General features: G+C 36.6%; 1 protein-coding gene across 3 annotated transcripts in view; it reads left to right on the top strand.

Annotated features, from left to right (window-relative positions):
• ncam2a (neural cell adhesion molecule 2a) overlaps positions 1-12,072 on the top strand; it is a 169,573-nt gene that overhangs the window by 112,545 nt on the left and 44,956 nt on the right. For all 3 annotated transcript variants that reach the window (XM_087792107.1, XM_087792106.1, XM_087792105.1), the window contains exon 2: positions 7,672-7,746. In XM_087792107.1, coding sequence (XP_087648233.1) covers positions 7,672-7,746 — 75 coding nt within the window. The remainder of the gene's footprint in view (positions 1-7,671; positions 7,747-12,072) is intronic.

Raw genomic sequence — 12,072 nt, 5'->3', positions numbered from 1 at the left:
ACTAGGATTATAGATCACAAAAGAAAAGAAAATCTTTAGTTAGTTAGTGGAATCCCTGTGTATGTTGGACAATTAAAAAACATGTATCTTAAATGGCAATTTCTGATTGTCAGTTCATTGATACCAATCTGATACCAGATTTGTTAAATACCAGTGTGTTCTGTTTCGGAATCCTCAGACTTGGATTATTTGATAAACTTCCAGTTTAAAGTTAGTTAGTAAAGTGTTCAACTTTGTTGTGACGTAAAGTAAACTCTCACTGTGTTGTGTATTATTCATTGTTGATCAGTGTTAAAGTCCATTTGGTTTAGCAAAGCAAAGCATAAGCTGACAAGCTAAAGGTTATCTTTGCATAAAAAAAAAAAGTTAAATCTTTTCTGACTTACCCTCCCCTAAACATTCGCACATAGCCGCAGAGCCACTGTGGCACATTGGCACAAATGAAGAGTTATTAAACTGCCTGGACCAATATCAAGTAACAATCTAGCACACGTTATGAGTTTACAGTGAAAAACATTTGTTGTGTCAATATTCTTTAAACCTTTGGCTGCACAGAACCATTTAGTATTTACAATGAAGACATCTTTTTTCAGTATAGTCTAGTACATTGTTCACTAATTCATCTACAAGTCAGAGATACAACTGAGAATGTTGCAAAAAAATAATTAGCTCACCTTATTTGTCGTTACATTTCCAGCAGCAAAGATCACCTATCAGAATATTTCCCTTCCACATCTCTCTATAAATATAACGATTTTGTAGGCAGTTTTTATCCTGACTGAACTACAACAAGCAACACAAAAACATAGATCTGAAATACAAGCAGTGCACGGGATTCAAACATATATATCGTTTTTATCTATCAAAATATATATATATATGTATATTCTTTATTCTACACCTCTTTCAATGAAACATGACCCAATTTAGCCCAATCTGATGAGACATGTGTGGTGTTGTTGCCAACAGCACCCCCTGTTGTCAGAAAATGTATTATCAGATGTATAGATAAGCTTCTAGAGGGCTGGAAGAAGACACCTGCTGGGCCGGATATGGCTTGCAGTCCACCAGTTGGTAATCCCTGCTTGATGGGATTAGATTAAACATGCAGTGTGTAGAAATGGAAATTGATCGAGTCTCCACGGTTGTCATCCACTTGGAAATAGTACTTGGCTGTTACTATTTCCCAATCAATAGTTCCCAATCAATAGTAGCTGCAGCCTTCATGCATTCTCGGACCAGCAGTGTCAGGCCGGAAGTAGGAGAACAGAAAATGTTGTTTAAAAAAGCAGGATCAATATAGAAATCATCAGCAAAACTTGCCGAAACACATTTAGCTTAACACTTACAAAGCTCTTAAAAGGTAGTAAAATTGCTCAATTTGTGATTCAGCACTTGTTTTACTTGGAAAAAGAACCAAAGTATTCTTAAGAGATCACTTTTCCCTACATCTAGTTTAGTACCATACAATTCGAGATTCTAATAGTGTAATTGCATAATGCCAATATTATATATTGCAGCTTCTTTGCTCCAAACTCTTCACCTAGTAAAAGAAGGAACAATTTTGCCTACTTGATGACACCACTTTGCTTCTTCTGTAGAGTTCAGACAAGCAAAATAAAGGAAATGCAAATTGGCAACAAAGTGGCATCAACAATCCTGCTCCTTACTTGATTCTGCTAAATCTACGGAAATACGTTTTGGCAGACATTCTCTGCTGACAATAATAATTCCTCTTGTTTGAAGCTGCCGGGCTTCATTGTGACAACCGTCCTATATTTACTTCTTTAAATGCTTAGAACGGACATTTTTCTTTAGACGTAGCAATTAAGCAGCTTTTTGTGAAATAAGCTGTTTTTCTTTGGCGACTAAGCCGCCTTTTTTCCTCACTGAATGTTACAGATTTTACTCTTCCTGAGCATGTCAGGGAGGGTGTCTGCCTCAGAGGCCTTCAGCTTTTATTAGTGAATTCATCTTTCCCTGGCCCAATCTAGCCTCCTTGTCCCACAGCAGACTTCCATCACACATGGCTTTGTCTCTGTCACTGTTCAACATTGATAGGAGGCGAATTCTACAGGAAATTTGACTGCGGCAAAGATCAGATGAGCTATGTGACTGCACTCATCTGACCTAAATGAAACACTATGACCTTCCACCATTTTCTGCAGTCTATAAGCCATGAGATGTGTTAAGTGATGAGAAAAGTGTGGGATAACTTTATCACATCACGAGAATACAATCTCTTCTCTTCCCATCTTTCCAAAACACACCCTAAGGTTTTATTTTTTAAATTGTCACTATGTCAGATTCTACAGCTCAGTTTAGTATCTTTTTTAATCAACTATCTTATCTAATCTTTGGTTGTAAAAAAAATATTTTTGCGATTGGTGGTCAATTTATTTTTTAATTGTCCTCTCAGCCCAGGATGACCTTGTTAGAACAAACTACCTCCAATCCAACCAAGCCTTAATTGCTGACCTAGAAACTCCTACGTACCCTGAGGCCCAAACAAAAACCATGAGCAGAAGTTTGCAAATCAGTAAGATATTGACAGATTCACTGAAAACACATCAGATAACTGCTTACAAAATGTGTTATTGTGAACTGAAGTAACTGCATCTCAACATAGAGAATGAGACCCTCTCACAGTTTAATTCACAAATATCTGCAGACCAGGAGAAAAGGGCAACGATTAGTTTCAGTTCAAATAATGGAACAGAACTTCTTTCTACTTTATGGGGAGACACGGTCTTCTCTCGAAAAAAAAGGATTATAGATAATAGAGCTATTCCTCCTTGCTGTTTACTGACCCCATTTTTCTGATTTCCCCAAAAATATAAAACAGAATATCTGAGAAAATGGGATTTACAGAGTCCTGGTGTGGCGATCCAATTTCTGAACAATTCAAAATCATTTTTGAGATGGAGTGTGTGTCTGTGTCAATAGCATTAAAAAAAAGGAAAGGAAAAAGAAACTTTAAGGGACCTTGCGACATCTAGAAGCTGCAATTGTGTTGTAGTGATTGAAAACATATACGCTCTAGCTGCGTACATATACGCTCTGGCTTCCACTGCTCTGATTGAATTGTAGCACAGTCATTTCTTGGTGCATTTCTGGAAAGTAGTTTCAGTCCCGGCAGAAATAAAGTGTTAACTTGGAGAACATTTTTAATGCTTTTAACTTAGATTGAAAGTGGATTTGATATGGGAAGTGGTTTTACATGATTCCTAGTGGATTTGATGAATAAACATTATTTATATAGCCAATAAATACAGTGATAAATTATGCAGTTTTAAGCTGCAGTAAATTGAATGGGATTAATATGAAACGTAAAATAATTAACTTAAAAAAACCTGTCGATAAGAGGCTGTTAGACAGTAGTTTCTCAAGAGCAGGGAATGCCTTTTTATCGAATAAATAGGGGTTGTTGTTATTATTTATGATTTAAAAAACATCCTGTTAAATAAAATGAATTTGTTTTAACATATGAAGAAATTGTTACTCTATTGTTAAATTATTTTAAACATTAAATGAATAAATTACCTCCGTATTTTTTTCTGATCAACAGAATTTGAAGTGAGCTTGATGTTCATCTGATCAATTTACATTTTTAGTCAATATAGACTTGTCTGTTAATGGCCTGTAGAAATGCTTAAAGGCTCCTTCAACATTTGGTCTGTGTAAAATTAGGTGCTTTGTAACTTGTAATAACATCTTTGATGATTTTTTTGTCATTGCAATAATGAATTAGGGATTCATACTATATTTCTGTCAATGTGGGCAGTATTTTTCATTAAAACACTATTCACAGATTTCCACAGCTATTTGTTAATTTTATTTTATTCTATTCAGTTTATTTAGGGCATCAGTAGGTAGGCATGCAAATGCATGAAAAGAAAAAAGAAGGGGGAGTCCTGCCATGGTCACAACTGCCGCCTGAAGCATAACAGGATTAAGAAAGACAGGTATCACAAAAAGAATGAGGGGAAATAATGCAGAGATGGAGTGGAATGTGTGAAGGACTGGAAGGACATGTGCTCTGATACTGTATGTCAGGACAATTGGATTTGCTTAGCTGAGTAGAAAGCTGAAATCTTTCCTTCGTAACTCCAGCACACTGTGAAGCAGCTGAGGAGCTCTAGAGTTCTACACTCACACATCAAATGGAAAAATGCAGAGCTACATCAGAAGCCTTAACTCCAAATATAGGACACACAGTATGCACTTCATTTAGAGTCAAAACATATTTTTATTTCTATGTGTTTGTTTGCAGGCCTGTCAGTTAACGTCGACTTCAACATTCTTCTGAGTTTAATTGATTTGGTGTTCTAATTTATGACTATGTATAACTTGATCGCACAAAAAAAGTGCACCTTCAATGTAAAAGTAATTCCTCATTTAAGAATTGTAAAAAAAACAGTCTATTAGAAGATCAAAATGGTATTATTGGAAACGTTAAATAAGAAAACATTATCAGGTAAGAAATTGGTGCTGGTCTGGCTATTTAATATTTAGCTTTTATTTACTTAAATAATAACTTCATTGAACTTTACTCTTATAGATTGTATCTATTGGTTCTATAAATGGACGTTTGACTTAATTTGATGGGCTGATCAACTTCATGATTTGGGCACCAGGCTTTTTCAGAAGTTAAATTATGGTCAAACTTATTGCAGTGTAATTATGGTCAGCAGCTTGGTCATGGGATTTTCTGGCAGCATTTATAACTGCAAAAGGAATACAGCAAATCTAATTGTCAGGTCTGTTGTGTAGACGAATGGCAGACAGTTGAATAAACAGGTTCTCTCAACTCATACATCACCACATCTTATCATCTATAACTCTGTGGGTGTTAGTTGTATTCCTACCATAAATGTCACCGTGCAGTTAATTCTCCAAGTGTAATATAATGATCTTATTTACACAGATGATTATATAGGCCATTTTTATGTGTGTGAGCATCGTTCTGTGTGATCAGTCATGTCTGCCATTAACAGAGCTCAGATTGGTCCAATATTTGGAGTTCAGTGGAGCAGCTGGAGAGTATTTAGCTAAAGTCCACCAATATCGGCATATTTTTGGTTTTAAATTGTTCTGTCCATTGTGTGATACATTTAATCAGAAGTTGTGATTAAGTCAACAAAGTTGTTCCAGGGTAATCTCCCTTTTATTTTAATATTATTTTCAAATAACTCATTTTAATTACATAAATATTCCAAATACAACGTGACTGTGCAAATTATGGTTGCTCAACTTTATTAAAAGTTATCGTCAAGACAAAAATAATTGACATTAAATTGATTTTACACTCAAAGGTTTTCTAGGCTTTATTACTCACACGATTAACCAGGGAAGCTTTGAATTGTGCCTTAAGAAATGTTCAATTGATCGTCACTATTCCTCAGCTGATCTTTTCAGATGTACCATTCAACTGAAAAATTGAGCCCCACTGCAAAGACTTGGACAATATTTCTCCAATCACGTCGCAGCTTTCACTAGGACATTATGTGCGCTGCCTCACTGAGCTGTCACTGCAACTTCATTTTAGCTAAATACCTCTCCTGTCAGTCTAGCTCTGCGAGTCAAACAATTCCTCCTTTTCTGGCAGTAAAAACACACAGCAGCCCCTGAACCCCTATTGTGACCAAAGGTAATGTGGCACTTAAGAACAACAAGGCTGAAGAATAAAGGTTTAACTCGAGCCTATCAGCTTTGTGCCGCTGCTTATGCTGACTTATTTTTCTCTCTGAAAGAATGTGTTCCCATCATGTTGGCAAAATTGTTTAGACAGAACTACATTCTGGTCTTGAGGAGGGTTGACTATTGATCAGAGTGAACAAGAGTCAGAAGGGAAGTAGGCTATGGTTTAATATTAATTTCTAACAAATATGGCATTGCATTCTTTCATTTCAACCAAAACCATGTTCTTAATATCTTGTGTGATGTTCTTACTCAGGGTCTGTTTGTACGCAGAGGGATAAACAAATAGCTTTCCATGATGGTGGCCACCAAATCACCTAGAGATCCTGATTGCTAGGTTTTGAAGTATATAATTAAGTTTCTTTACATAACAGTTGTAATATAAAGATTTCCACAGGTGGAACTGTCTTGTAAATATCGGTTTTAAAATATAGGCTCCCAAGATCATTTATTCAGCATTCTCTTTGGATTTTTATTCTTATTAAAATGGTCTATGACAGTAACAAAACATACTGTTTGTTACCTCTTGCAATGAAAATTAATTAATAATGGTGCGACACTGAAAAGCTTGAAAATGCATTGCTTGAATAACTGATGGAAGAAAACACATCATGTCATAATTGTGAACAGAAATATTAAAAAACAAACATACATTAAAATGGGCTCATTTTTTTTTATTAAAGTAACCATAACTTAATTGTGCCATGACAATGTTATGTCGTTTATTAATTTACTCTGTGGTATTAGATGAAAGCCTCAATGTTGCAGAAAGTTAAAAGTTCCCTGCTGGTGTGCTGCCCAAAAGAGATTGGCTGTTCCTAAGACAGGACTACTCACATGTGCATAGCTGTGTATTTGATAAATGTTGATTGTATCTTGGGTTCATCGTGCATGCATGCTTGCTTACAGCACACACTTAGAACAGCTGAATGAAATGTCTAAGATTCATTTGATTTTTTTTGGTGATCAGTCTTTACCTAAAAGTGAATGGAGACAGCACTGACATTTTAAACCGTCATTGCAACAAAATGAATTAAGATATTTAGTCACTCATGCAATATTTGTTGATTCTGTTAAAACTATCCCAGAGTCTCTCAGATCTTAGGTTGAATGAAGGCTTGAAGAAGCTGTTATTGATCCTGAGAGAATCCTCGTTCTACTCTTCAGATGTTGTTCCTTTGATGGTCACTTTATAGGTGTGGAACTAAAAGCATGGACATGCTAAAATACTAGAAGGACACTGAAGTTTTGACAACTGGGACAAGTATATATTTATGTGAAAGGAAGTAACTATCACGCCATCATCTCTGTAAAACATTGCAACAGCTTTGAAAGAAGGTTGACTAAAATGACAGTACATGCTAAACTAATACTAACTGGTATGTTTGTATTTGACCAAGGTTCAAAAGTTCAAAAACAAAAATGCCAACAATATTTGGATTGCTTTGCTTTGATAAGAAACTATCATTAGAAAATGCTCAAACATATATAAAATGTCCTCATAGCCTTCTACAATTACCTGAAGAGGATCATAATATCACTTATTTGCATCTGAAAATACAAGTTTATCAGATACATACACCAGTTCTCAGAGCTTTAACACGTGATTTCACCAGACGACAACATGAGCCATGGAGTGGTTTGTATGTTATCCGTCACTTTGATTCTTAGAGTCACTCCCTGCTATTTTATTGAGCATTTATGGGAGCAAAACATACAGCTTTGTAGTATAATATCATTCATTGAAACAGTACTAAGCGTGTCACATAACACGTGGAGAAATAAGATGTGATGTCCTGGTCAAAGTTTACATTATTTTCTTTACAGCACTGACAATCACTGTTGTGTTGCAGCTGAAAGCCCTTCATGCTCATTAACGGGCTGATAGGTGTATTTTGTTCTGTTATTTTAATAGGTGTTCTTTTTTTGTTTGTTTACAATGTCTGACGATGTTGTCTTGTTTTCTTTCAGCTGGCCTGCAGGTTTCAATATCTCTGAACAAAGTGGAATTAAGTGTTGGAGAGTCAAAGTTCTTCATCTGCACAGGTAAACATGCGTGTTTTCTTACATTCAAGGCTCATTCTTAAAGGCCCTGTCTCTGATGGTATCGATTGAGGGTAGAATCCAGAGCATGCAAAAAAGACAGCTGCATTTAAATGGTCTTTAACTAGGCAAATGTTTTCTTTAGCAACCCAACAGCAAGCTTCCAGAAACGTATCCTTTTTAAATGTTTTTATATTGATCTAGTTGTATGGCATGTTTCCATGTTAAACCCCTTAATAGTGTCCTGCAACCAGATGGTTTTCAGAAACACCACTTGATCTTAAAATGTGTTTGTTGTCCCATAATCACTATCTCCTGAAATCTAGATGCTAAAAGACAAACAGATGGAATAAAAAAACAAAATACAACCTTAATAATGATCATTCCTTGTTCTAAATTGTGAAATATTCTTTGACCATCCTTTCTTGTCTACTCCCCCCTTGTGGTATCCCCATCTAATGTGAGATACTCTGTAGGGTGGTAACCCTCACAAGTAGCATCAACCCACCTTGTGCTAGACCACCCATCAATCCTGCCACCTTTTCCCAGCATGGAGCTGAAGCTGGGAAAGTGGAGGCCTGCTGAGGAGGGAATAGGAGAGGGTTTCTTATCCAATTAGTACTTAGTCATTTAAAAGGCAACATTAATTATAGCGGAAATAAAACTATATTTAACACCTCTGCTATAATTAACACTTTGCATTAATTTTTTTGAGTAAATAAGCTTTAGTTTTCAGAATCAGTCACATGGTAATTGTCAAACATCTCTAAATAGGTGTGATTTAAATACATTTCCAGCTATAACGCCTTTCTAGGTAAGATGATGTTAAGAGGCGCTCCCAATTAAATCCTAATGTTGGACATAAGTACAAGGTTTGAATTAAGGTAAGGTAAGGTAAGGTAAAACTTTATTGATCCCTCAGGAGGTCTCCTTTTTTTTCCAGTAGCATATACATACAGCAATTTTTTATAAAAAAAATAAAATAAAAAATAAAATAAGAACAAGAGAAATAAAGAGAAAGAACACAATTACACAATCTAAGTCTAAAGATAAAGACAAAGAACATAGATCAAAGAAAAACAACAAAGACAAAGGATACAAAGACTAACATAGAACAGAACATCCAGATACTCTCACTCCACTCCTGCCCCCGAACTCAGAATTGTACAATTTAATAGCCCGAGGAATGAATGAATCCTTGAGTCTATTTGTTTTGCACGTGGGTAGGAGCATTCGTGCACTCATTCTGCTTCTCTGCTCACTGATGACAGTGTTCAGAGATGACATTAACTATTTACATGTAATAGCTCATTTACAGAAAAATGTATCAAATGAAATAGATAATCCAAAGCTAGTGAAACATGTTTTGGCAAATAGAAATGGTTGAAATGGATCATTCATTATTGTAACAAACCTTATAAAAACAATGGTTTAATTGCTGTCTCTGCTTCACTTTTGTATTTAACTAACATTTTCTAATATATAGCGAATTAGAAAATGAGGTAATCTTTAACATAAAATATAATGACAAGCATAAAACAAGTTTTGTTTGACACGATTAATTCACTCGTGTCTCCTGCTCCTCAAATCACGCCTGTCTTCTGTGAAGCTGACAGCAATGCATTGTTGAGATTTTTCATTGACAAAATGAAATTGATCAAAGAGAAAATCTCTCCCCCTTTGTTTGGAACCCCTACTGTCTCTGAGCCCCACTCCTCCTCTTGGTCCTCGTTCACTGCTGTATCTTTGGGTGATATTTCTGCACTAGTGAACAAGATGAAACCCTCCTCTTGCTTAGATGACGTCCTTCCTTGTAGACTTTTTATCAACGTATTTGATGTAATTGGCCCCTGGGTTACCAATATGGTAAACCTCTCCCTTTCCACAGGGGTTTTTCCCAATGCATTTAAACATGCCATTGTGGAGCCTCCGCTCAAAAAACCAGGCTTAGACCCAACTGACCTCAGTAATTTCAGGCCTATTTCTAAGCTCCCTTTCTTGTCCAAGATCTTGGAGAAGGTGGTGTCTGAGCAGCTGTTTTTGTTCCTGGATCAGAGCGACATCCATGAGAAGTTTCAGTCTGGCTTCTGTAAACATCACTCTACGGAGACAGCTTTATTGAAAGTGTCCAGTGACATCATGATGTCGGCTGACTCGGGTAAATCCACTGTTCTGGTTCTCTTGGATCTGTCCTCAGCCTTTGACACAGTTGATCACCAGATCCTGCTAAGTAGACTGAGGGATGAAGTGGGACTGTCTGGGTCTGTGTTAGAATGGTTCTCATCTTACCTTTCTGGGCGCAGTTTTAGTGTATCTGCCAATCAAATGAGGTCTGAATCGGCAGCTCTGTTGTGTGGAGTCCCTTAAGGTTCTGTTCTGGGTCCTTTATTGTTTTTGCTGTACTTGATTCCCCTCGGTAAAATCATTCAGAGATTTCCTGATGTTTCTTATCACATTTTTGCTGATGACATCCAGCTCTACTGCTCTTTTGATCTAACTGAGCCCGAGAAGCTGAACAGCTTAGTCAATTGTTTGCTAGAAATCAAACAATGGCTGAATGAAAACACTTTGCAGCTAAATGTGGACAAAACTGAAACTTTGGTGATTGCTCATGATGATAAGGTTCCAGGTTTGAGTCAGTACTTGGGTGACTTAGGTCAGTCTGTCAAACTGAGCCCGAGAAACCTGGGTGTTGTATTTGATAAAGACATGTCTCTTGTTCAACACTGCAGAAAACTGACCAGAAACTGTTTCCTTCAACTGAGAAAAATCTCTAAACTTAGGAAAATGTTGTCGGAACATGATCTGGAGCTTCTAATCCATGCGTTTGTTTCTTCTCGTCTGGACTATTGTAACAGTTTGTTTTCATGTCTTAACAAGAAGGAGCTGTCTCGCCTGCAGTTGATTCAGAACTCTGCAGCGAGAATTCTAACCCGCTCAAGTAGAAGAACTCACATTTCTCCGATCCTTAAAACTCTTCACTGGCTTCCAGTTTCTTTCAGGATCAACTTTAAAATTCTGGTTCTTACTTTCAGAGCTATTCATGGTCAGGCTCCTCCTTACATCACTGATCTGATCCAGCCTTACACCCCAGCTCAGGCTCTGAGGTCTGTGGATCAGAATCTACTGATGGTTCCTCGCACACGGTTCAGAACCAGAGGAGAGAAATCTTTTCAGGCTGTTGCTCCTAAGCTTTGGAACAATCTTCCTCTCTCTTTGCGCTTGATGGAGTCTAGTGACTCCTTTGAGAAACATCTTAAGACGTTTCTATTTGTTCAGGCTTTTCCTTGATTTTCTGGAACTCCTGTTGTGTTCTCAGTTTTATCTTGATCTTTAAAATATATACTTTATTGAATATTGTTTTGATTGTTTAAGTGCTTTGTGACCCTGGTCTAGAAAAGCGCTATACAAATAAGAATTACTTACTTACTTACTTACACTTTGTTGCACACAGTTACTATAAGACATGTGAATGCCTGGTCACGTAGTTACACAAGTCGCCTACTTGAACACCTCTTTCGTTAAATCAGCTGAAACAAAAGTCTCTATTAGAATGAGAGCTTGACATTATATTTGATGAAACAATACATCTTTTGAATACTATATGTGGTCATTACATTGATATATTTATTTGATTTAATTTTGAAAAGAACTTCCACTTTGAAGCTACATTCAAACTCTGAAAGAGCTACATCAACACTATTCAGAGTTATAAAAGGAGAAGAAAAAAAAAAGATTCCACTGGGGGAACTACTTTAAAGGGTTCTTACTTCTACGGAAAAAATAGCTGGCAAACTCAATTAAATTAAAGGCGTCAGAAAGAAAAATATGCTAAGATAAAATCTGTCTCAGAATTTAGGATATGTCAGCTGAATGAAATGTGATGTAAAGGTTTTCACGGTATTGACTTTTTCCTCTGAAATTGAGTTATCTGCTTCAGTTACGCACACAGAAATACAGTTGGATCTACTGCTTCAATCCCTGCTTTTTCAGCAATGTTATTCCAGGAATGGCTGCAATGTTTAGCCTGATGAACTAGACATGAGATTGTGTTGAAAAAAGGCGAGATAGATACGGTGCAAACTGCATTAAACAAGATTTGTACTTGCCACGCTCTGGTCAGTGTTCATTTGTTTTCAATGAGTCTCTTTAATAGTTTGTCACAGGGTCAGAGATGTACTGATAAGAATAAGCGCACATCACAACACAGCTGTCACTTCCTTTCCATTCAGGGTTGCGATACAGAAACTGAGGAGGAAACAAAATGTATTCAATCGTCATCTTTAGTCAGGTTCAATAAATCCTGGAGGGTAAGATTGAGTTTTAAAC

Source organism: Callionymus lyra, chromosome 5, assembly GCF_982586985.1.
Source record: "Callionymus lyra chromosome 5, fCalLyr1.hap1.1, whole genome shotgun sequence".
Taxonomy (NCBI): Eukaryota; Metazoa; Chordata; class Actinopteri; order Syngnathiformes; family Callionymidae; genus Callionymus; species Callionymus lyra.
Note: the sequence above shows the minus strand (reverse complement) of the source record. Positions and strands in the feature narration are given on the sequence as shown.